Raw genomic sequence first — 27,229 nt, 5'->3', positions numbered from 1 at the left:
ACCTGAAAACATCTTGCCAACTCCATATTGTATTGACGTATAAACCGAACAACATGAAAGCCATCTACGACAGACTAAAATCCCCCATGCAAATCCTACAGAAGTTTTCCGATTTTGACAGTCTCAAGGCATGACTGTATTGTCCTTTCAGCGTCCCCCGTGCTTGTCCTGTTAATATTTCATAAAAAAATTGAATGGGCAACAGGGTTCACAGTTCTTCCATGTCATCCACTCTCTCTTAATTCGACAGAGCAAGCATTTCATAGCTGCTGAGAGAAGCCATTTGTCTTGAATTAGGACAAAACGCTGTGGGTGAGAATCAGAGGAAACTGCTAGAGAAAGCAGTCTGAGCAATTTCAGTACTGAAGCAGCAGGAAAAAAAAGTTGCTAGGAGCACACACTGGCTTCGTCTTAAGCCTGTGCTTCCTTCTCCCTGCCCCTTTTTCTTCAAAGCTGCATCCAAAAGATCTCTTGGCACTATTGACGTGAAGCCTCTCTCCAATTTTAACCAACTTGAAACAGTTTCTAGAGGATATGAAGATACCAGTTGTGCCTATCAGAACTCTACAATAAAGCTATCGCCAAAGATGTTAGAGAAAAAAACCCAAGACCCAAACCAGACACAGGTCTCACCAAATTCTCCCAAACAACGATTGTCTCTTGCCTAACAATGCATTTCTTCTAGACTTCTATAACCCTAAAAGGGAAGAAAATTTGAAAGATTCTGCACGCGCATCTGTAGATAACTTCTAAGTTGTTCATGATGAAGAACAATGTTTTATAAAGTCAAATCCAGGCATGTTTTGCTTTTTACGGACTGAACCACTTTTCGTATTTGTGAACCACTGAGATAGTCTTGTGAGTGCCACAGGACTCTAAGACCAGTAGTTAAGGATATGAATATTTGATGACTTCCAAAGAGTTGAGATGGCATGCGTTCAGTGTGCCCTGAGGCCACAAAAAAAGGGAAAAAGTGGTAAAAACATTTTTTGTTGTTTCCGTTTTTACGTAACAAGCGTGTAAACACAGTATGTTGATTTGACAATGCAGTACAACCTACTTTAGCAGAGTACCTCCACCTACACAGTGATAGTGATTTGGGCTCAAAAGTCTGGTCTTCTCGGTACGCAAACTACAAATTTTCAAGTTTTGGATTTAAGTATTCCCACCCTTTACCTCCCGAGAGGAAGGAGACTGGTTTCAATCCAAAGACATTCCCTCTGGCCACGTGAAAAGAAATCTTCATTGGAGTGACTGAGATTCATCAAGGAGGTTTCCCGAGGAAAGCAGCAAATACAGAATTTCTAGGCAATTGAAAAATCTGAGTTACGCATTCCTTTCTGAATAAGTCAAGTTGGACATGGAAGATGTTGGAAGGAACAGAGAATAAAACTTGCTATGAAAAACGCACGGTAATTTATCGTGAAATCCCATTATTTGACTTGGTATAACATAAACGTATACATACACAGCTACACTGCATTTCTTCCAAAAGAGACATTTGTTGGGAATACCACTTTTGTGCAAATAGTCTATACCCTTCAGTGTAACGTCAACATCAATCCCCTTTGTCGACTTCGTGTGGATTTACGGACCTAGATATTAACCTGCAAAGTTGCAGCTAGTCATAAATAAATCTCTTTCCAAAGGAAAATTCGCGTCAAAATCGATAGGAAATAACAATCTCCTCTTTCCACCCTGAAAAATATCCTCAGCGTTGCATTGAAAGAAAACCTTCACTAACATTTAGTGTCCCCGTTATTCAACCTTTTCCTTTAGAAGGCTTTTGAGCAGATGCAGCCTCTCAGCAGCGCACACGCCCGTTCCTCTGGATCTGTTAGAAAATAACCACATTTTCTTTCACCTGCTTCATTTTCTGTGCGTTTTTATGACGAGCAGTAAAGCTGACCTTCCTAATGTTGCCAGCTGGGGGGAATTTTGGAGAGTTCAGGGGTTTCCCTGCCTCGTTCTATGGCTCTTGAAAAACACACGAGAGAAAAACAACCTGTGCAATTGGGGAGCAAGGACCCGTAATGGGTACAAATGCAACTCCCACACTCGCCCCTGAGCGCAGCAAATACGTATCAAGAACGTAACGCAGCCCGTAGCATTTACGGAGCGTTTTGGGAAATATATTGCAGTTTGAAATTCTCTGAACTCCTCGTCACAGCAGGAAGGTGGCAGGAGTGGAACAGATCATCTGGAACCCTTTAAAGGAGAAAAATGTTTGGAGTCCTGATTTTGCACGGCTTTTGTCTCCAACACTGATATTGCTCTCAGAGAGATGACAAATGCGTGCCATCAAAATCGCTGCCGCACATAGCAGGAAAAGCTTTGTCAGCTCTACAGAAGGAGCTCACACCCTTAGACTTTCCCTCCATCTTTTATAAAAGTAGTTCCCGTATTTAGCGAAAAACACAACCTACATCTTCATCATCCAAACTTGACGGCGCTAAAATGCAATCACGTTTCTTCACTATAACCTGCCGTTTTTCAGTTTTGTTCTGGAGTTCAAAAGGTGTTGCAGACATTACCAGCAAGATTTAGAAATGTGATTTAGTAAGATTTCGAAATAAGATTTTCAATAATTTGAAGTAAGATTTCGAAATACGGGCATGAAGAACCCTTACGCAAGAGAAAGCTGATTTTATTTCAGGTACCGCTCCTAAGTTCTTGTTCATCACTTCTTCAATAGGAAAAGGTTATTTCCCACAAATAACCTTATTTCTGATTTTCACATTCTAAAGAGATTTTATCGCCCTTAGACAAACACATGCAACCCCCACGACTGGTGGGAAAACTGAAACAGATTTGATTTAATGATTCATTTCAGCATACTTGCAGTTGTGCAATACTTTTCCATCTTGAGAACCAACACGGTATTTTTAAATTTTATTTTATTTTTAAGTCCCAGTCCCTCAAGTCGCTCAGTGATTAAATTTACATTGTCTCCAATCTATTTGGAAATTAACCTCATTCCCACAGAGAAATGAGGTTGGGCTTTTGTACTCTACCTCCCACTCGGATTCATACATCTTATTCCCTCGCGTATTCCTTCAGCCATTTGGTGGCTAAAATCACCACGTGCACGGAAAATACTCAGCACAGTTGCAGCAAACAACATGCAATGAATGCTGCCTGCTGGTCAACGCAGAAACCGCCACAAAGCCACAATTACACTACAAGCCATCTTGGAAAGTATAGGAAATATATTTCAGGGTAAAATCCTACAGTGGCAAGAGGATGGCTTGGTGATCAGTTGGAAGAATACAGCATCAAAAGGTCTTTTTTTTTTAAATTACCTATTTTTAATTTCTGCTAGGCAAACAGCAGTTTGAAAGTCATTCTGTCTAGCACTACAGAGGAAAAAAAAAACAAAACATATCTACATTGAACAGATATGTTGGCCGAGGCCAACGGTATGAAGTTCAACAAGGCCAAGTGCCGGGTCCTGCACCTGGGGCACAACAACCCCAAGCAGAGCTACAGGCTGGGAGATGTGTGGTTAGAAAGCTGCCTGGCAGAGAAGGACCTGGGAGCAGTGGTTGACAGTCGGCTGAATATGAGCAAGCAGGGTGCTCAGGCGGCCAAGAAGGCCAGCAGCATCCTGGCTTGCATAAGAAACAGCGTGGCCAGCAGGGCCAGGGAAGTGATTGTCCCCCTCTACTCGGCTCTGGTGAGGCCGCACCTCGAGTACTGTGTTCAGTTTTGGGCCCCTCGCTACAAGAAGGACATGGAGGTGCTCGAGCGAGTCCAGAGAAGGGCTACGAAGCTGGTGAAGGGTCTGGAGAACAAGGCTTACGAGGAGCGGCTGAGGGAGCTGGGACTGTTCAGCCTGGAGAAGAGGAGGCTCAGGGGTGACCTTATTCTCTCTACAGGTACCTGAAGGGAGGCTGTAGCGAGGTGGGGCTTGGTCTATTCTCCCACGTGCCTGGTGACAGGACGAGGGGGAATGGGCTCAAGTTGCACCAGGGGAGGTTTAGGTTGGATATTAGGAAGAACTTCTTTCCTGAACGGGTTGTTAGTCACTGGAATGGGCTGCCCAGGGAAGTGGTTGAATCACCATCCCTGGAGGTCTTGAAAAGCCATTTAGATGTAGAGCTTTGGGATATGGTTTAGTGGAGGACTTGTTAGCATTAGGTAGGAGGTTGGACTGGGTGATCTTGGAGGTCTCTTCCAACCTAGACTATTCTGTGAATTTTCTGTGAATTCTCTGAAAAAAACTACTCTGCAAAACTGAGGAGCAATCACAGCAGAGTTGATAATAAAACTCTTATGTAGAAAAGCGCAGCCCGTTGTAGAATTGTGTGCGACAAGCACTTCAATCTGTCCGTGTTGATACAATGGTAGGAGCTGAAATGTCACCAACCGACAGTCAAAAATCCCATCGCTCTCTTCCTGATGCTAAGGCCGCCCTGATGGGTCGCTTCCCCTCAATGTACCTTACTTTATCCTTCCCACAAAATTGGGTTTTCTTCTTCCCTAAGAATGTTTTGGTAACCAATAAGGGATACAGATGCAACGTGACACCGTGCATTATGCACCCAGAAGTAGAGTAACAGAGTACACGAGGCAGGAACATTAAATGGAAACTTTTAAAAAAAGATCTTCTTTCATTAATGTACACGTATTGAACTAGTTTTCAGCTAGGCTGATGCCCCATAAAACTTTTCCAGCATTTAGAAGAGAAGCCAAACACTAATCACTGTCCTGGAGGTTACACCGGGGCTGCAGGATTAGTCATCTTTGGAAACCAGTTGTGGTTGTTCTTATTTTCCTCTCCCACTGATGCAGTGGGAGCATTCGCATCGATGTTTTCTCACAAATCCGGCGTACAAACACAAAAAGAACAAAACCACTTCAGAACAGCTTCATGGCTCTCAGCCCCTGCATCCTGCTGTACAGTGGGGATCCAAAACCTCCTCACACAAACTTCAATCAATCCTTGGGAGGATTAGAGCTAAAGGACCGACTAGCTTCACCCCATTTTTTCCACCTCCCCATTTCTCCATCAAACGGTTAGGAATGGCGTTACCAAAATGCAAGAAGAGATGCTGCTTCTTACTGTTTGATGTCCTCTTTAGAAGCTGGAAACAGAAAGGACGAAAGAAATAGCTTTTACAGGATCACTAATTCCGCAAAACAGGAATGTTCTGGGTCATTTAGATAGGTATGGATGGATCTGGATGCCAGTTTCCCAATCTTCAGCAGCTACACCTCAGCGAAGCAAGCTGGCAATGGTCCCTGCTCACCCCATGCAGCTCCTTTCCTCCTCAGCATCCCAGGTGCTGGGCAGCCTCTGTGCTGGAGCAGGCAGTTAATTAGGAAAATGAAAACTCTCGGGTGTTTTCACCACGTAGTTGTAACCTGTGGCTCCCTGCAGCCCATCTCAGCAGCTTCTGCTTTGAGAGGGCCCGGGCTTACTGAAAAAAATCTGGATTTTATTATAAAAGCTTGATCTTTTGGACTCACACAGACAGTATCTCTTCTAATATGCCATTAAACATCCTGAAGTCAGCCAGTAACTGCAAAACAATTAGGTTTGCTTGCACAAACTACCCAGTCACACACCTTACGTACGCTATACCCACTAACCCATTTATATTTCAAGCCACCTACAGGGTTAAGACTAAGTTGTCCGTTTTTCCTTTTCTCCTCTGTAACTGCGCTACTGATTGTTGGGTTTAAGCGATTAAAAATTACTGCTGAACCAAGATTTTGTGTGTTACGGAGCGAGATACCTCGCATGCAACCTGAAGAACAAATGCCTCCTACGTTAACGCCAGAAATCTCGTCTGGCTCTTCAGCGTCCTTTGCCAAAACTTCATTCATCGCCACTGCTCGTACACGATTTGAATCCCTTAACCACCTACATCTTCGTCTCCAAGGGATAGCCACAACTTCCAGAAATTTATTTGCTCCATCGTTCTTCAGGCGGTACTCACGAATCATTTGCTACCCAGGTTTACCAAGTTCCTTGGAATATTTTAGCACGCAAGGCTCTACGCAGTGCAGGTAGATACCCAAACGTGTCTCTGGGCATTCATGGGTGTGGATTAAGCATTCGGTTCTCAGTTTCGCTGGAGGAAGTAAGTAATCCGTGCTATTTAGAGGGGGAAAAAAAAGTATATATTTTGATGCTTAACTTCAGGCATTCCGGTTGGAACATCTTAATCACAATTATCAGCGTCCATGCTAGCTGCAGCCAGTACTTTCCACTAGTTTCATCCGTATGTAATGAGTCCTGGAATCACAGCTGTAGCCTGTTGATTTGCAACAAGCAAACATATGTTTGTTATTTTCCAAGTGAATAATTCTCTATATTTAGGCAATCATTACCCATTTTACGAATCGGCCTTCACTAGGCACAGTTCAAGCAACGCTGTCTGGGAAACCAAAACAGATAAAAGCGCATCACATACGTGGACAAAACAAAGAGTACACGCACAGAACATGCTGCCCGTGACAACGCCTTCCTGAAGCTGCTGGAGAGGCAATGTTCTGCACCCCAGGAAAATCAGCAGATACTACAGGGAGTAACACTTAAATTTGTTGGTCTGAGCAGAAGATTGCCTTACATGAGCATGAGCATTTCAACAAGGCCAAGTGCCGGGTCCTGCACCTGGGGCACAACAACCCCAAGCAGAGCTACAGGCTGGGAGATGAGGGCTTAGAAAGCTGCCTGGCAGAGAAGGACCTGGGAGTAGTGGTTGACAGTCGGCTGAATATGAGCCAGCAGGGTGCTCAGGCGGCCAAGAAGGCCAGCAGCATCCTGGCTTGCATAAGAAACAGCGTGGCCAGCAGGGCCAGGGAAGCGATTGTCCCCCTGTACTCGGCTCTGGTGAGGCCACACCTCGAGTACTGCGTTCAGTTTTGGGCCCCTCGCTACAAGAAGGACGTGGAGGTGCTTGAGCGAGTCCAGAGAAGGGCTACGAAGCTGGTGAAGGGTCTGGAGAACAAGGCTTACGAGGAGCGGCTGAGGGAGCTGGGACTATTTAGCCTGGAGGAGGCTCAGGGGCGACCTTATTGCACTCTACAGGTACCTGAAGGGAGGCTGTAGCGAGGTGGGGGTTGGTCTGTTCTCCCATGTGCCTGGTGACAGGACGAGGGGGAATGGGCTAAATTTGCGCCAGGGGAGGTTTAGGTTGGATCTTAGGAAGAACTTCTTTCCTGAACGGGTTGTTAGTCACTGGAATAGGCTGCCCAGGGAAGTGGTTGAGTCCCCATCCCTGGAGGTCTTGAAAAGCCGTTTAGATGTAGAGCTTAGGGATATGGTTTAGTGGAAGATTTGTTAGCGTTAGGTAGGAGGTTGGACTGGGTGATCTTGGAGGTCTCTTCCAACCTAGACTATTCTGTGATTCTGTGATAAATTCTGATTTCTGCTATAAACTATTAAACTAAACTCGATCTGACGTTCATTTTTATTAGTATTCTCCTGAACTCTTTTGGCAAGCTACAGAACATTTCTCATTGTAGTCCACAAACAATAGCTTATTTACATATTTTATGAAAGAATAAGATGCCCTCCCCAATCCTGATTAATTGCCAGACATTACGTATGAATGCAACCTCCCCCCCAGTCGCTGAACAGACTGCTACAATGGAAATGTGTGAAAGTAATTTTGTTCCAATTTCATCTCATGGGAATGTGGGCTCATAAGCATTCAATTAAAGATAACGTTGTCTGATCAGGATGTGTTTTAGTTTCACAAGTTAATGTGGCAGAACGCATCTAGATCATGTCTGTGATGATTTTTTTTTTACCGGGGTGGAAGAAATAAAGAAAATATTATATAGAGAGGACAGAGCTCTTGCAATTTTTTCCCCCCTTTAAAAAAATTAATTATTATTATTATTTTTTATGCATGAGAATGTAGTGCTTTGGCATCCTGTGCTGTTTTACATCACCTGGGGGGCAGTACCTGGGATGTCAGCATCTGTATTAACAGGAAAACTCCAAATCCGCGTCAAGTCTTTTAACGAAAACCGTGAGACAAACGGAACAACAAAATCCTGCGTGGCAATCCGCCTGTAACTCTGTTTTTTAATGCCAAAAGAAGCCACTTTGATCTGCTAGTCTGACACAAACCATAGGAATTCCCTCAGCTACTTCCTCCTTCAAGTCCAATAGCTGTGGCTGGACTTGGATGTAGCCTTTCGGAAAACATCCAATCTCATTTAAAAACTCCAATCTTGGGAAATCCAGAGCCCTTGTTAAACTCTTCTAGTGATTCATCCACCATGTAAAAAATTCAAATGAGTCTGAATTGGTTTTGCTTCAATTTCCAGCTCCTGGAACGCATTATCCTTGCGCATTCTGAAGAGAAAGACCCCTTATTAGAGGATTTCTTTACCTTTCATCTCCTGAAGTAAATCTCAGAGCAAACTGCCCAAGAGGACTTCCAAGTCCCTTCAAAGTCAATGCTTTCTGGACCTTTTTAACGCAAACGCATGTGCATGAAACTGTGCTGCCTCTATGAAAATACATCTCGCAGACATGAAGCTTAGTTGGGTGCTTCTTGGTATCAGCAATCTTTCCCTTTCATTGATCGCTAATTCTCTAAAAACTCCGCTCGATATGTTGTTCTAAATAGGATAGGACTTAAGAAACCAGTGCACAAGGGTTTCCAGTAGACCAATAGACACGCTCCCACTTGATGAAGAGCCAGTTCAACTGTTTTTTGACACCTACAATTTTTCACCCACCGCATCGATTTTATATCTCACTGGTTTCTTGATCAATATGCTGTGCGGTACGAAGACAAGTCTTTTGTAATAGATTTATAAACCATTTCCTTCTGCCAAGTCACTCGACGTTGCGTGTAAAGTGATCTTTCCATAATTAAAAAGAAACTCCTCAAGAAAATCACCAGCAACTGCCTAAAAAATTGCAATCAAAAAGCAATCCTCAAAGAAATATTAACATAGCTTAACTATCTTTTCTTTTTTCCTTTGATGATTTTACTTTTTCACTACTTTTATTGACTTCGGTTAATTTGATTTTGTCACTTGTGCAACGGTCTACCTTGGCCTGAAATTTAAATAACATGTACTGTAACCTCTGAAACCAATGATCATTAGAGCAACCTGCATTAGAAGCTGGATGAGTAACAGCACACAGAATCACAGAATCACGGAATAGTCTAGGTTGGAAGAGACCTCCAAGATCACCCAGTCCAACCTCTGACCTAACGCTAACAAGTCCTCCACTAAACCATATCACCAAGCTCTACATCTAAACGGCTTTTCAAGACCTCCAGGGATGGTGACTCAACCACTTCCCTGGGCAGCCTCTTCCAGTGACTAACAACCCGTTCAGGAAATAAGTTCTTCCTAATACCCAACCTAAACCTCCCCTGGCGCAACTTTAGCCCATTCCCCCTCGTCCTGTCACCAGGCACGTGGGAGAATAGACCAAGCCCCACCTCGCTACAGCCTCCCTTCAGGTACCTGTAGAGAGCAATAAGGTCACCCCTGAGCCTCCTTTTCTCCAGGCTGAACAGTCCCAGCTCCCTCAGCCGCTCCTCGTAAGCCTTGTTCTCCAGACCCTTCACCAGCTCCGTAGCCCTTCTCTGGACTCGCTCAAGCACCTCCATGTCCTTCTTGTAGCGAGGGGCCCAAAACTGAACACAGTACTCGAGGTGGAGTACATGTCTCAAAAAAAATCCCAATTAATTGGTAATTACACACTATGATAATGCAATGATATTGAAATCCCTGAATGGGTACCAATGCTGTCCTCATCAGCCTTCTGGCTTGGCGGATGCAGGTCAGCATGCCGAAGGGCAAGAAGGGAAGGAGAAGGGCTTCCCCCAGGACTATTCCAGTCCTGGATGGCTCATTCAGATGCCAGTTACAAGAGGCAAGGTGGAGAACCTTACTAAAATGTCAAAAAAAAGAGCATTAAGTTAGTCTATTATAGGGAAATATTTAAATCTACCAAAAATTTCACAGAATCACAGAATAGTCTAAGTTGGAAGAGACCTCCAAGATCACCCAGTCCAACCTCCGACCTAACGCTAACAAATCTTCCACTAAACCATATCCCTAAGCTCTCCATCTAAACATCTTTTCAAGGCCTCCAGGGATGGTGACTCAACCACTTCCCTGGGCAGCCTATTCCAGTGACTAACAACCCGTTCAGTAAAGAAGTTCTTCCTAATATCCAACCTAAACCTCCCCTGGCGCAACTTTAGCCCATTCCCCCTCGTCCTGTCACCAGGCACGTGGGAGAATAGACCAACCCCCACTGGACATTTCATCCCAGAAATAAAACTTGGTTGAAAAAGAAGAAACTCCAATTTTAAGCTTAGTTATCCACCAATCCAAAAAGTTTGCTTGAGCGATAAATGAAGAAATTCCTCTCCTGTGACAGGTCCAGAGACCCGTTTTCATAATTCTGTTTTGAAACCTACGATGTACGTGAGGCTATGCATAAAATGTGAGAAATATACAAGCCGTTTGCCAGAACTTATTAAGACTTCAAAGGTTTTTAGATAAGGTCCCATTACTCCATCATAAATTATTTTGCTTCTCTCAGAGATTTTTTGCTGAGTTATTTACTAATAAAGGTTTTCAGCAATTCCCTCGACTGGGGAGCCGTCAGTCTTATCTTCCAAAGCAGCTCTGCCTCAGGTTCAGCAGGACGTCAGCACTTGGAGCACAATTTTCTTGCGAAAGTGATGTTCTGTCACCTTTGGAAACACTTTTCCATCTCCATCAGTTTCGCCTGCCTACGGCAATTTACTACATCCTTTTTGTTTTCACACACAGCTGGGAACACAGCTGGCAGTAGGAGGCAAGTCGGAAAGGCCCAGGTTTCAGCAGGGTGAGGGGTGTTTCGGAGAACACCTCGGCTCTTCTACCATCCAGCTACTACTTAGCGAGGCTGAATATTGACTGCTTTATTTGCTCTAACTTAGGGTGAGACTTTTACATTAACTGCTTAATACCTGAATGCAAACAAATGCTGGAGATGCAGTACAGACTCAGAGAAACCAAGTAATTCACAGCAGTCCAATCTGACTTTAAACAGCACTCATTAATCAACGCGCTTCTCCATATCGTGCAAGTCAAAACCATTTGAGGTTCAAAACCAAACAGCTCTTTCTCCCAATCTTCCCCACAGAGACTAAAGCCAAAGAAAACGTGGCAGGCCCGCGAATGTTTTAGATGTGTTCAGGGACAATACTCCGACACCTTTCCTGTTGGTACTCAAGGTGGGGCCAGCGATCCGCATCGTGACGCAGGATGGTCCATACGTTCCTGGAATACGGCCCCGAGCCCCGGCACAGCCTCCCCTCGGGGGGAAAAAAAAGAAGTTTGAAAGCGGATAACGACCACGAGTTGGCTTTAAGCAGGACTTCGCCCTTGCGTTGGAGCTACGGAAACATTCCTGGTAATCAGCAGTTATTTTTCAAAGCTAAACTCCAAGGCCCTGATCCCGCCAAGACTGTGCATTCTTAAATTAATGTAATTGCATAATTCCATTGACTCCGATGGCATGGGAGGAATATGGTTGCCAGGCTTATCCGCTACAGGCTTCAGCCAACGTGCCAAAACCCTTCTGAAAGGGGGTATTAAAATTTCATTAGATATGTTTGGTTCTTAAAACAAACCTAGTATTAAGTAATAAAAGATACACAAAAATGGATAAACCGTGCAAATTTGACATCACATTTCTTTGCCTTTCTTCTCCGGGCCAAAAAAAAACTTAATTGACATGAATCTGTGTAATTTTTCCTTTTGCTCTACTGCCTCACAAACATGTTTACTCAATTTACAAAGCTCAGCAAAACCGTATTTCCTGCTTTCACCCAATGTCAAGCTAGCTATGAAAATCAAACCGTCCTGAATTTGTTCGGCATCCTAAAACAAATCACTGCTCGTTAGCTGCCTTTTGCTAGGACACGCACTAAGCCAGTCTCGTTTTTCCTAAATGGTTTCCTGGGATCGACTGCGGCCCAGACGGGTTCAAAACAGATGAGGAACACCCACGAGCATTAAAACATCACTCAGCCAACATGCAGTTCTAAAGGTGTGAGTGAGAGAACACATTCCACATCACGAGGAGGAGTTACTACGATAATTGGTAACAGCACAGCCACAACAGAATTATCAGACAGCGGCAATGACACATTACAATCCCAGTTTCGGTGTTTGCGATACGTTAACGCGCAGTGAAATAGGCATTGTCTCTCCTCTGGTTTAAAATTTAGAAAAGCAACACGGATCAGGACAAAGCCTTACGCTTTTTACCAGCCGTCCTGCAAACAGGCACGCCACGGGAAGGCTGTGACTTGTAAGTCATCGTAATTAATTATCGTCCTGCTTTTAGAGGAGAGATGAATGCATAAATTACTAGCAGGTTGCTCACGAAGCGCTGTAGTTGATACAGGATGCATGCACAGATTCACGTAAGAAAACACCGTTTTTTTTGGCCAGCTCCAGTTACGCCACTTCGTTTGACACTATTTCCAGACTGATGCAGGCAAGCTTTCTGGGTACAAACTCTCGAAGTTGTTTGAATTTTCTAATCATACACAATCAGAACAATAAAAAAAAAGAATTACCTACTATTTTTTTTCTGCTCTAAAAACGTCATGAGCTTCTTGTATGAAAACAGTAAATGGTTCTCAGTGCTTTCCTTCACCCATAAAGCCACCATACAAACCAGAGACGTTTCAGAAGACGTGACCATTAAGAGAGGAGCAGAAAGTATCAGCAGCCTGCGGGTCAAGGACTGACTACACGTGAAATCCACCTGCGTTAGCCAGAATTGGTGGTTTCATCCCCAGTCTTTCTAAGGGATGCGATATCCATGGTGTAGCACGTAGCCTCCTAAGGAGGACTTTGCCAACAGGATGTCGTAGGGTTTCCACCGTACGGAGTACCGAAACTTCATTTAAACAAGCTGGAATAATTAAGACATCTCTTCCTTTCATGTTTTCAGGGTATTATTCCTACACGTACAACATTCCATCTTTAACAAGATTTTGGTGTGCACTGCCCTCGTTACTATTACTCGTTTTTAAATAACGTCTGTGAAATCTTATGGTTTTTTCCTACCTTAATACTGTATCCCTGTTCCGAATTAATCTGGAGAAAGCCCCCTGGGACAGCTCCATTTTCCATCTCCTGTTGAGATCCTTCAGCGTAACTCTCCATCGTTACGTATGACTATAAAATTTCTTTTGTACCAGCAGAGCTATTCCAGCTTGCATGCCGTATTTTTTTCACTTGACAATCAAGCTGGTTTTACTTATGTTTACTGTGTGGTCTGTTGCTATTGTATGCTGGCTTAGCTGGGAAGCTGCATTTCCAGTCTGGATGCTTTCCATCTTCCCGTCAATTTTGTCATGCGATTTTTAAACTCGTTTTCTAAAGCTTCTAGCATGTGGGGGAAAATATTTAATTATCCCTAGCGTCAAAAGTGAAATATTAATTTATTTTTTATTTTTACTTGGGATAAACATCTTAGAGGAAACATCTGGGTATCGCAAGGAGAATTTGTTTTCTAAATTCCTATTTTCCAGTTTCCGTGGAGCATCTACAATTCTGCATCATGAACACGATGTCATACTGTTAGCCCGGGCTGACACCCCTCTCATTTGACCTAATCAAAACTGATAAGGCATATTAAAAAAGATAAATTTAGATGGATCTGCAGGTGCCGTGACAATTTACTGAAGTTGAGGGGGAAGTTCATCCTCATTCTTGAGAAACAAACTATATACAGCATTGCTGAAATAATGGGCACCAGGAAAGTATTAGGCACTTACGTGTAAGGCAGCTTATATAGCTGCACTAATTCCAAACGAACCACACAACTGCGTGGAAGGAAGCGTTGTGAATCACGGCTCACAGTTCTCTTGTCGTAGCTTTGGGAAAGGATTAAAATATTTTCACTCTAACATAAAAAGGATTTTAAAACTCCCAAAGGCCACGCGTTAATTCCAGAAGTGGTGTTCGGTCTTTGATGACAGATAAAGTATTTTGAATCAAAAAAAAAACAAACAAAAAGATAATTAAACTTCCACTTCTAGCACACTTCTTAGGACACATACCAAAGATGCCACAGACATAAACCATCCCCGCTGCCGTTTCATGTTATCCATCAGTTTACTCATGCACAGAGCAGTCACAGAGCATGCAGCATGCAGTAAAGGGAGAGCAGAGGTTAACAACCTGGAAGCATAGGATCTGAGAATGTGAGAACAAGTTAAAGACAAGAGTTCCTCTCCATTGTCACTGAGGGTCGAGAAGCAATGCTGCAGCGTAGAGCAGTGAGAGTGGGGGAAATACAGTTTGTCCAAGACATACACATATCTCCGCAAGTGGCGGCAGGTATAACTGAAAGACAAGGGTAAAGGGAGAGAAACAGAAAAAGAGGTATTTTCCTTTAACGTCCACGATTTAACTTCCCAAAGAGGTTTTTGTGCCAAGAGTCAACGGAAGATGCCGAAGTCAGCAACGTGGCAGCTTGGCATAAAACAACGGTTTCACAAGACAGAAGGGAACTGCTAAGCCTGTGGCCACGCGCTGGTTCTGTCGGTACTGCAAAGGGATTTTGCCAAGTCTCGTGCATTAGAGATGCAAATAATCGGGCCCTTTTTTCTTTCTGGTTGATAGTATTAAAAAAAAAACCAACTTAGTCTCTCTCTGTTTGCCCTGAAAATAGAAATGCGTGAATTTGAACCCAGTTTACAAAGTCTCTCATAACCAACAGGGTATCTAGGGATACGTGGGTATCTCTCGCGTCTGGACATGCCCTTTTAGTGCTGAGCTGGCAAAGCTACACATGCAGAGACTGAAGACCAAGTTGGTTTTGAAGTTGAGTCTCTTTCACTGGCTTTGGAATGAAGAAACAAACACCTGAACTCTAGCCGGCGGCGTCCTTGCCAAATGAACACCCATCATTTCAGAGTTTTATAGGTTAAAACGCACAACATTTTCTACCCCAGTTGTATTTCATGGGTTACAATCCTCTGCCTATAATCCCTCCTCTACGGGGAGCTAAAACGCGCTTGGGAGACTACATCACTCGTGTACCTTAGGTGAAGAATGGGATAGAAAAGAGCGTCAAACAGCTGATCCTGGGGCACAGTCAGCGTGCCTCCAAGCCTAAAACTTTATCAGGACCACTACCTCTGACTGCTTTAGTTTAAACAGCATTCACCGGGCATTAAATAGCATTCCTGGGTTAAAATAAACTACCTACCTCTGCTGAGAAAGTTGGGAAACACAACCCTTTTTGGCAGTTTCTTTGTAGAAATGCTAACTTTTGGTAGAGGAAGCAGCTGCTGGGAGGTAATTCTTAAGCCATCGTACCTTTTTTGACTACAATTTTAAATGTTATCAGCATGCCACGAGCTACACAGACCATTCTTTTCACTCCGCAGGCCGGGGATGGAGAGGATAAGGAATGGCATTTCCAGAACTCTGCACTGAGGGGAACACTCAGCACACGAGGAATTGAGAGCATGCTCTAATATCACTTATCTTCGATTCCCATCAGTGCTGTCATAGGAACACACATTTACTCTTAGATGATAAACTTTCACTCTCCTGTTTTTGAGGCACTGAAAGTAAAACAAAACCACCTCTTTGAATGTCTTCTCACTATGTAAATATTGCAACAGGTATATTCTCTACATGTTTGAACTTATTAAATAAAAAAACCTCTTATGTTCTATAAATCTCGAATTAAGACCATTCTTTGTATTTAATAGCCACTGTGAATTGAGAATCAAAAGAATCCCCCCAGATTTTCAGATGCAACAACACTTGGGAGACTCAAGTTGCAGGAATCTGTCCAGTAAAAAAATCCATCTCTTCCATCAGATCATCCACGATTCCCGAATGCAAACCGGCTGGAAATGAGCATGACAAAGATGGAAAGCCAACGACACCTTGAAGATAAACGCAGATGCTCAAAAGGGATCAAGTCAAAGCACCCGACTCCCTCCTCAGCTACGCTGCTGGGATCCTTTGATTCGCACTTTGACGTCAAGGGTAGCTGAAGACAGAGAGTGGCATTTAGAAATCTCCGAGGGTTTATTCCCAAGGGTGTTTACGTGTGGGTTTCTTGGTTGTCTTTCACTTTGTCCAGCACAGCACAAAAAAAGCTTCCACCGAGCACAGTGGGTGGGGAATTGAAAGAAAGAGCAAAACTAAATGAAACAGCAAAACCAGCACAAAAAAGGCTCATTTGCTAACCATGAGAAACGCACGTTTTTGAATAAAAACATACCTACAATGCCTTGATACTACAAAAGAAAACAGAGAACCTGACATCAGGGAACAGACCAGTGAACTACATATTACTCGAGGACTTTTTTCTATCCAAGTTTCTGGCATTTGGGAAAATGTTTCCTTCCCTGATCCTGGCGTTGCCTCATCTTGCCCAGAGGCAAGGTATAAAATGAGAAGGGAGAGGGGAAACTTCAGTCTGGCTGGGCAAATGAGGGGAAAAAATAGAAAAAAAAAAAGGCAAATCAAGTAAAATCAGTCAACTACACCACTCTTAAAAAAAAAGAAAAGAAAAAAACTTTTCTAAAGAGAGAATTGCTATTTCCAGTAATTCTCCCCAAAACTTCTCTTCCTACCTACTGCCAGCTGTAGGGAGTCCCTCTCCTGACTGCCTGAGGTCCTCAGAGGACATAGTATGAAACACACCGATAACAAATTCAGGAAAGAAATTCCACTTTGCTGAAGGTCTTCCAAACCTGCTCGTTTTCACGTTTCTCCGAAGAAAATTCCATGTCCTAAATTGTCCCATTCTTTGGCCAGAGAGTCAGTCTAAGCTCCTACATGCAGAGGATGGGAGGAAGCTTGACCTATCCAGGAGCAGCAGCTCTATGCAGTTTCTAGCACTTAAATTAAGTCTGTCCATAAAAACATCTAAATCATTAGAGAACAATGAAGCAGAAACAAGACACGTGGCCTACGTGACTGCCAGCTGACACAGTACGATCACAAAAGCAAGCTGTGTAGTTGCTACTTGTTGCAGATATTTTGCTTTCGGTGATCACATCACTTGAAAGTTTTAACTTCAACTCCCCGTAACCCAAGAGGTTTACTCAAGGCTACAGCCACAAGCTGAAAATTTAGCAAAATTAAGAGTTACAAAATAACAAGTACTGAAATTCATGATATCTATTTTTTTAAACTGTAAGGACAGACTTGAACAAGAAAACACCACAAAAACGTGCAAAGCCACTTCCATCCTTATTTATCGAAACCAGAAAGTAAATATTTTCTCTACTGAAGTCAACTGAGATTTTAAAATAAATATATCAAAGGCGAAAACATAAACAGCACCAAGCCAACATCTTCTGAGCAACGCAGAAACGAAGCGAATTGGGCAGGGTATAGAAGAACGGTCTGAACGCTAAGCTCTCTGTAAATACAATATAGACCAAAAGTACATACACAGGATTCCAGAGAAAAATTCCCAACGTTAATGTTTGAGTAATACTAATTCACAATCTGCATCTCAGTGCATGCCAGATTTTATGGAGGTTATAAATCTTTGACTTTATTGAGGAAAAAGTAAGGTCTTGTCAACGTACATACCACGTGTATTAGCTCAGGGAAACTAGATTAATCTGCAGCAATTAAAAAAAAAAGGCCAATTTTGCTAAGCCTGATTAAATATTTAGGTCATATCGTTTCCGCAGGAGAACTGGAAAAATGCACACCAAACATCTTTTGCTGAGTTTGAAGACTTAATCGCTCGACTTTCAAAGGGGAGTTGTGCTCCAACACGACTCTACGGGAACGCCAGAACGAAATCATTTTTGGAAAAAAGAAAAGCAACAAAGTATAAGTTAATTCAACTGCAGCACGTGTTAGTCAGCATCCCCAGCTATCTGTACACACACCGGGAGAACGTCGTGACGTGCTACGAAGTTTTTACTACTGTTGGTGTCAAACAACCTATGCTCTAGGAAGCGGATTAGTCATGACTTTCACGTTCCCGAAGACGAACGCAACATAAATGTAGACTACGCTCACTCAAATACGACGGAGAGACTGCAGTAATAAGAACACTACCTAAGCATTACTTGAATACTTTTTTTCCTTAGTACCAAGACTATTACGGATGACTGATATGCATCCATCAAAGAAAGGCGGTTTGGGGTGGGTTTCTGCCACCGTGGTGGTGGTAGCAGAGTTAACCTGCTTAAGATACCATTGAAGTCAGCGCTGCAGATGCAGGCAATCGCGCTGTCTTTACTTTATACTAGAGCACTTAAAACTTAATTCCTTCTTTTTCAGACAGTTTTGGTATCTTTTTCCCCAGTCCAACTCTAAGCAGTCCTACTTAAGAGTCCAACGCCTAAAGTCCTAGCTCTAGTCCTGCTCTAAGCAGAGTCAACACTCAGTTCACACCAGACCAGGGTTTTGTTCAGTTGGATCTTGAAAGCCTCCAGGGACGGAGGCTCTACAAACTCTGGGCTCCTGTGCTTGACTGAAAGCTTTTCTGTGTCATTTTTCACAGTCATTTTCTCAAGACTATGAAAAATTACAGAATCAGAGAATCGCAGGATCACCTAGGTTGGAAGAGACCTCCAAGATCACCCAGTCCAACCTCTGATCTAACACCAACAAGCCCTCCACTAAACCATATCACCAAGCTCTACATCTAAACGGCTTTGAAAGACCTCCAGGGATGGGGACTCAACCACTTCCCTGGGCAGCCCATTCCAATGTCTAACAACCCTAAAGAAGTCATTCTTTAAAATGACTCTAAAATGAATGACTTGAAAAGTCATCCAAACCTCGATGCACGTCTCCAGATGTGACCCAAGGAACGCCAAACGAAGCAGAAGTAGCACGTCCCTACATGTGGGGGCTATGCTCCTGCCTTCCTTTTTGGGGACAAGTATCCCCAAATCCCTAAATTTACATCTCACAGAGCGATGACAGGATTTTAAACTGCATCCTTGCAAACAGCAGCTGCAGGGGGGGGGGTTCACGGGGTTAAGGTTGCCGTAACAACACAGAACAGAAAAAGATGCCAATTGTTTAAATACTTCAGAAGAGATTATTTGTGGTAACGCGTCATGGACATGGGTTCCCGTGCCCTGATGAGGCACTCTGTCACTGTGCCGGCCAAACGTACGCAGAAGGCTTATGAGAGGAGCGTTAACTGTATGCGTAGAAGTATTTATAGCGAAGGAAGACAGGGAAATGAAAGAACAATTCTGCTTTCTGTATTTATCGAATGATAAATACATGAGATTCTTATACAGAAAGCATACAGACTTTCGCAACAGGATCCTTCCGATCTGAGCCCCGTGTAAATTGCGGCATCTGGAGAAACCTATTTGTGGACCCGAGAGCACAATTAATGAGTAACAGAAACATGTCTCCACACAGCTTCACAGCAAATTTATTCATTCATTGTTGATCTAAGTGTATTTACTTTACCTAAAAGCCTGTTCTTTCCTCAACTTGCTGAAGGCCATTACCATTAAATAGGTTGAGTCATTCAACAGTTATAAAGACCCGATGCACATTAAAGTTGCTAAATCCTGATTCTTTCTTCTGTACCTACAGCTTCATCCTCCACTTAAAAGTGTCAGATGTTTTCAAGTGCAATATTCCACTTCTTAGCCACGCAAAATAAGGTGAAAGTATATGGTGGTGAGAAATACCTTGGCTCAAGTACTTAGAGACTCAAAGATGTCCAGTTGTTTTCTGTCCTCACCAAATCTGTAAAATGCTCACGTAACTGGGGGGTCCAAAAGCAAGATTTTCCATACGTGGCATAGATCTGCAGGAAAGTACAGGCTTGAAGAGATTTGAATAGATCTGTAGGTTTGAAGGAGGCTGCTCTTTGGATGGGACCGACACCGTTCAGCGGGGTGCTACCAGTAAACGTTCAATTTTCCTCTTTGCAGTCACTCGTACCTATCCTGTCTTCACACTTCTGGAGAGAGAACTTAGCTCACTGAATTGCAAAGCTGGCAGAGCATTGCACATACACACTGACCCCAGTTAAAATGCCAAATACGCAGCAGCCGTACAAGACCAGAAGTCATGACTTCGAAACAATGCTCCATTATTTTTACGCTGATGCTTCCTTACAGCCGTAATACAATTTTAGGTTGTCAGATAAATCCTTGTACGTTCACTACTCGTTCACCTATTTAATCATAGTTGACAGTTTTTTTCCAGAGAGAAAATTTCTGAAAAGGAAATAGTACACATTGTATCTGAATAAAGCAGTTAATGAGCCAAATAGCTCGCAACGGGAGATAAAAGACAGGTTCAAGCAAGTCATTATCTTGAGTCACTTCGTTATTTCTTTTAAGGAACGCTGTCCTATAAATATGTTCCATTCAAAACAAACTGCAAAAGCAAGTTATAATACATAATTCTGTAATTCTACTAGGACAACAGTAGTTTTAAGAACACTGTTAGAATTCCTTTTTTTTTTTTAAAAAAAAAAAAAGTCAAATCTTCTGTAGGACAATTTATTTCTACAGAGCAGATATTTTAAAATGCAAAATCTGTAAGGTTCACTTCATCTCTGCAAAATTCCTTCTCCTACGTACTGGATTATTGCTGAGACCGAGTCACAAAACTGCTGTCCTTTTTGTCTTTGAGGATTTGTTGTTTGCTGTTGGTCGTGGTGGTGTGTTTTTGTTATCTGTGGATGGAAATTGCAAACAGCTTCTTTATCCCTGAATGGGAGAAGAGTTTGATTTCATTGGAAATATGGAAAAATGCTGAAGTGAATTACGCACTACGTAATCAAAGATCCATTTGCAAACTGGGGAAAAAAGAAAATAAAGCCAAAACACATTCCACAGATGTTACTCTGGAGGTATTTAAGAGATGTGGATGTAGCACTTCAGGACGTGGTTTAGTGAGAGATTTGCTGGTGTCAGGTGAAATAGGTATCGAGACTTCAATAAATTTTAGTTCTGAGGCCAAGTTTTGTGCTAATTTGAATTATGTTCGTTACTCACATGTTCTGCCAAGCGGTGACTTACAGCTCAAAAGATGCTGAAGTGCTGCACAATTTCCTAGGTGGCAGAAGATTCATGAATTGGAGCAACGAATTCCTCCCAAGAAATGCAAGAATTATCCCAATGTCTACATTTTACAGGTCAGCAAAGTGCTGCAGTAGGAGAGAACTACTTCGACCAGTGTTGAACATTTCATGTGGTAAAAACTTAGATTTTAAACACCATTTCAAGGCAATCAACAATGGTATCGTTGAGGAACATTGTGCTACGATATGTGAAACAACCCCGAGACAGAACGAAGAGATAGTTTGCCCAAGACCCCTCCCTGTTTCATGCTGAGCCAACCCACCTCAAAATAAAGCTGTGAGTCTGTCCATCTGGGACATCTCCAGTAGCCCATGAAGCCAGGGGTGCCAGGCACGTGGATGACGAGAGTATTACTAGCCCATCAGGTGCCCACTCAGAATCCCCAGTGGGTTCAAGCAGGCTTAACTCAAGTTCATCGACGTTTCCATGTTGGCAACAGCTGATATCGGCCTAAAACCTCATCTCCTTATGTTATACCCAGGCAAAAAACAGGCCTCCTCTTTCCATTAATACAGCTAAAGCAACGTTTTGATATGTCCGACCACAACCACACTCAACACATACCAACAACGAATGCTTCATTCCTTAAAAAAATTAACTTACATCTACTTTGCTAAGTTCCATCAGCAAGATTGTTGGCACTAACGTTATCCTCTCCCTTATTTGTTGTTGCAACTCCCGTCTCCTCTTTTGTCAAAGCCTTTCCTACTAATTGCAATGACACCTCCCAACTTTGGAGTGGCTGATCAGCTTTATAAGCTCCCCCCCCAGCTAATCTAGGTCAACAAGCTACTAATAAAGCCAGCAGATGCTTCTTGAACGCTGAATTGCTTTCGTCTCCTAACAAAAGCCGCTCCACAGGAAGTCCATGGGTACAAGAAGCAGCACTGATACAGCAGAGGGGTAAAAAGATAAAAAGCAATTGCAATGTGTGCCCGTGGCAGTGAACAGCTCATGAAAGAGCAAGCTGCGACTACCAGAAACCCAACATACATAGGTGAGACAAATCTCTTTGAGTATCCTGCTGTGCTCATCTTCTACCGCTACCAGTCCCCAGATCAAAATCCAACTTCAGACTCAGTGGCTTGGAGCTGTCTGATCCTCCCTTCCCCAAATGCCCTCTTTCAAACGCAGTCAGCACGCTAGAGTATCCTGAAGGCCCCTTTCTGAAAAGCCATTCATTTTCACTCCACTTGGAACATGCCATTATCGTTTTGGTACCGCGCTGCTCTGTGTGGAAAAAATATATCTCATTATAAAGGAGTTTCTCATAAATAAAGTATCATTTACGCCAGGGGAGGTTTAGGTTGGATGTTAGGAAGAACTTCTTTCCTGAACGGGTTGTTAGTCACTGGAATGGGCTGCCCAGGGAAGTGGTTGAGTCCCCATCCCTGGAGGTCTTGAAAAGACGTTTAGATGTAGAGCTTAGGGATATGGTTTAGTGGAGGACTTGTTAGTGTTAGGTCAAAGGTTGGACTGGGTGATCTTGAAGGTCTCTTCCAGCCTAGATGATTCTGATTCACATCCAGGTTGGATTTAAGTAGGCTCTCCTCTAATCTACCATGCTACAAAACTATCTGAGAGTTAAGCAGCATTAAAAGCAAGACGTCTTTGAGGCTTCTTCTAATTCTTACTTCAGAGGCAACGTCAGTCAGTCAGATATGTGGCCTTCCGTACGGTGTAGAGATATTGCTACAATCTCAGGCATAAAGCACATAGTAAATGCCACCAAAGCAAAGGACAGGCAACTAAAAATCAACACAAATATTTCAGCGTAACAGGAATTCATCGGGAATTACAGGGCTGAAGTTTGCTGGGACGGGTGAATCCCCACAAAAAAAAAAAGTCTTAGGGGACAGGAATTAGAGGATGCCATTGTTTCTATCAACTGGTCTCCCAAAGCAGAGTCAGGCCTGCAGGGCATCCTGCATGCTCATGGCTTGCACCATGAACACAGGTGATGAAAGCCAGCGTAATTCTGATTTAGAAAAAAACAACTCTTGTTTAGAAAACTTAGCAACAGCATGACTAGGTTCTTCTCTATTACTTTCATTCAGGTAATTTCCTTCTAGCACAAGGATAATCTACGCGTGATGAAAAAGTAAATAAGGGGAAATAATTACCTATTACTCTTAAACCAGAGATATTTATTAGATCATTATTAGAAGCCAGGGATTTGTGACCGCACCCCTCCCAGTGTCTGCAGAGGCAGAAATCACTATTTCAGTGAAACTATTCACTGCCCTCTGTTCACTTTCCCTTTTCTTTTGGTTACAAAAAGGGAAGGGGAAAGCTGATGCTTGGGGGGGTTCAATATTTTAACAGCTCTGGCCACAGGGCATCTACTCCGAGAACGCCTTTCAGAACCTGATCTTTTACTGCTGTGTACCTTGACTTGGGAAGTCTCTTGGTATACCCTGGTGCGAGATCAGACACCTCTTTTCTCAAGGGTTTGCTGTTATGGACACTTTGCTATTACGATAGACAGAAGAGTAAACTGAGATTTAATTATCCAGTTAAAAATTGGACCCAGAACATGCTTCATAGGGTGAATTCAGAATATAAGAATCTTCATATTTGAAAAAATGCTTCTCTCTCGTTTAATACCATTCATTCCCTGATGCAACAAAGCCAGAAATGTGAGTTTAACAGAAATATTGCATGCTCTATTCGTCTAATTTCTTTCCCTCAACTCACACCTCTCATTTAAAACCTGAAGTGCCTACTACGCTGAAATTCTACCAATTAAAAGTGAGACTCTTGCATGAGAAGCAACTTTCCTCAAGTTTGCAAGCGTGAATTCAATTAGAAACCCAACAGCTTTGAAGCATTCATGAAGAAACCTGGCTTTTTTTTTTTTTTTCCAGTTTTGCTCCTTAAGAAATGCCTTTGATTTGGGTAACTCAGTTTCAGTAGTTTTCTGCACCGACTGTCCCACTGCTGCACTCAAACGAAACGGGAAGCTGTACGTTAAAGGGCTTCCGTGGACATCAAAGGGAATAAAAAGGCAGGAAAATCTGAACGCTCACATTTATCTTCCTACATGTGAGCAGCCCGAGGAGTTCTGAGCCAGCAATTACATCTCATTATTGTCACTGTTAGGAAATTTTATGCAGCAATTGGTAAATTCTAATTTCATCACATTCCCACAATAATTTGGGACTTCTCAGTTTCATGTGGTCCCTACTAAGCAGGTCAGATCACACGCTTTGCTGCTGCGCAAATGTTTTTCTTTCTTTGGAGAACACCACACATACCGGACTACTCGAAGAAGCAAGCGCCGGGCCAACGCAAAATGTCTTCTGCTTCTGTACAAAGAGATCCTTTTGGATGAAAATTTAGCTTTGGAGTTAAGACAAAGCAAAAACTAACAAATGAAACCACAGTCCCAACCCCCCAAAAAACCAGACTCATACAACTTACTGCTAAGGAACTGATGATAAACGTGAAGCTACTCTGACACCACTTTTTCGCTTTAGAAATCAAGCTTGTGAAGTAGGGAGGAGAGCTTTCCCATTTCTCCCCAAAGCCATAAGATCAGAAAATTCCCTCTGCAGACCTGAACGGGGCGCCTTCGCATTGACACTTCCAGAAGACTGCCAGAAATGAAAGCAAACTATGATTTCAAACTTACAAGTCAGGGATGTAAATGGGTTTCTCAGTCTCAGCTCTTCTTTCGGCTCTCATTTTAAGGAGTTAGCTTAAGTGAGCTCACCTATGTATTTTAAAAAAACATTTCTCCTATATATGTAACACACAAATATATAAAATAAGTAAGAAAACACTTTCAAGAGTCACAGGCCAGGAAAAAAGGCCAGGGTACCACACGTAATGAACAGATGCATTACAGAGTCCAGCCTCATTCTGCCAAATACAAGCAGACATGAAATACGTGATGAATTTTCTGCTTGTCCCTAATTCATAAAAAAACAAGTGATCATCTAGGGGAAAGAGGAGGCAAGTAACACGCCCTCTTCTTTTAAGAGTAATACAATGTAAGAATTGATAATGTGACAAATTAGTCTGATTATATCACACCCATAAAAAGGTAGGTAGAAACGATATCAAGAGGTCTAGCTCTCTATCAAACTACTTTGGGAACATTACAGAGATGTGCCACTCTACGACGATGACAAACAAAAACATTGCCAAAAAAAAATAACCACTTCAATAACGGGCAACCAAAATTCAGACTGGCCACGTATTTATATTGTGAACAAACCCGTTCTTGGCTAAGCAGCAAACCTGTTCTCCAAATAAGCCAATATTCATTTCTGCAAAAGTTTCTGGCAAAAACCTATTGCTTCATATTGTTCCCTGAACCCCACTGAAGTCTCTAGACAGCAGAGGAAATCAACAAAGCGTGACATAGGTAAAACTCTGCCATCTCTTGGTGTTTCTCTTAAGTTATCTAAAGGAGAGAAGGGCAGCTGAGGAAGAGTTCACAGCGGGCCACACAGCCGTGCACGTAAATAGCTGTGACAACAGCAGAGAAAAAAAAAAGGTAAAACTAGCCCTGGAAAGTCATTTAACAGCAGATGTGCCTAATTAGCGAGGTGTATGGCAACCTCTAGTGGTACATGCCTGCTTAGGAAACAGCAAACATTCCTATCCACGAAGCCACCGAGATGGAGGAGAAACATTTGCCTTAGGTAATCGGTCTTGTTTTGTGTCAGTAACTTACTAGAATGACTCAGCGATGAGATGTCAAAATACTGCTGTTCAGGGAAAGCCTTTTCCTTCATCTCCAAGTGTGCCACCTCCTAGAGCAGGCAGACTAGCTGTCAAAGAGCTGAATGTCATAAAAACCATCTCCAAATAGGATCGAGGAATTCATGCCAAGGAACTCGCGGTTTTAAGGGACAAACGGAATACCTGCGACAACACATCGCTTGGGTTTGTAGTGACTTTTACTTCCCGCAGCTGCCGGTGATAAATTCATACAAATCCGTCAATTATTACGCCTGCTGGAATGTGAAACAAATTCCCCAACATTACGAAGCTGTATTTTACTGAGATCCTAAGTATAATATATTGAATGTTTTCAGCTAATTCTTTCCCAGAAAAGAGTCTTAAGAATTTAGAGCAATTGTCAATTGCTGCGCCGAATGGGATTAGGAAAAAGCATGCATGGAAATGGAATTACTTCTCACATTAAGGAAGGAATCATTAGAGCATCTGGTGGGGCCTTAATTATGACTCTCTATTCATTTGTATTGCTAAGCAGATTTTAAGGTGAGTGTTTCACAGCTATTTAATCTAAAAACCTATACCCTAAAATACTTACAAAGTCTTCTCTTTGGTCTTTTCCTTCACAGAAAAAGTTTTTTTTTTTTTTTTTTTTTTTTAAGTATCCTGTGGTTTATTTTCTCAGACATGCCTGCCCTCTGATAGCAGAATCAGAACAAGGATCTCAATAAAAATATTCTACTTTGGGATCACGGAGCAGGTTGGGTCCATCGGCGCTGGCTAAATTTAGTGACTGTAACAGACTTCGTAAGATAGGAAAAGAAAGGACAACGTATGCTTCAAAGTGTTAATCTCTTATGAAATATGTGTTCATAAATATTCATTCCTATTAATTTTCTTAATAGCCACAGCTATTTTATGTTAGAAGTACGTATCTTGACAAGAAATCAAGCTAAACTATTTCCTTTATGGTACTTGAGCCTGCCTGGTTGAAAGCTCCTGAAATGAAAATTCTACCAGATGAGCAGTCAAGTCCACAGCCTGCCTCTGGAACCGACTCCTCCTTCCACCAGCCCGCCCAGCTCCTAGCTGTACAAGACGTTTCACAACAGAATTTAATCCATTTTGTATCAGGGTCTTCTGATTTATAAGCAATCATGACTACCGTGACAAATTAAATCACGATGTTGGTGGCCGCCTTTGCCTATTCTTGAGATGCACAGTTTTAGAACTGCAGCATAAGATCGGGGGTCAATTAAAGACAAAAACCGAAAACAAACCAAAAAACCATATATATTCCCTAACCCTCCTCTTGTTTCTCTGGTTCTGGTTTAAATCTGAAGCCATCTCTTTCATTACAGTTTCTACTCCATAGTAATACGGAGCATCCACCTACAAAAAAGCAGAAGCTTAAAAATAATAGCGTGGAATATCTTTAGCCTACGTAAGAATATTACCTCGTGTATGAT

General features: G+C 42.6%; 1 protein-coding gene across 4 annotated transcripts in view; it reads right to left on the bottom strand.

Annotated features, from left to right (window-relative positions):
- DYM (dymeclin) overlaps positions 1 to 27,229 on the bottom strand; it is a 176,066-nt gene that overhangs the window by 72,869 nt on the left and 75,968 nt on the right. For 3 of the 4 annotated variants that reach the window (XM_035309185.1, XM_035309186.1, XM_035309184.1), the window contains exon 15: positions 14,188 to 14,352. The exons of the other annotated variant lie outside the window; for it this stretch is intronic. In XM_035309185.1, coding sequence (XP_035165076.1) covers positions 14,188 to 14,352 — 165 coding nt within the window. The remainder of the gene's footprint in view (positions 1 to 14,187; positions 14,353 to 27,229) is intronic. 4 annotated transcript variants of the gene reach the window in all.

The sequence above is a fragment of the Oxyura jamaicensis genome, chromosome Z (genome assembly GCF_011077185.1).
Source record: "Oxyura jamaicensis isolate SHBP4307 breed ruddy duck chromosome Z, BPBGC_Ojam_1.0, whole genome shotgun sequence".
NCBI lineage: Eukaryota > Metazoa > Chordata > Aves > Anseriformes > Anatidae > Oxyura > Oxyura jamaicensis.
The sequence above is the reverse complement of the archived record's forward strand: the minus strand, read 5'-3'. Positions and strand labels throughout refer to the sequence as shown.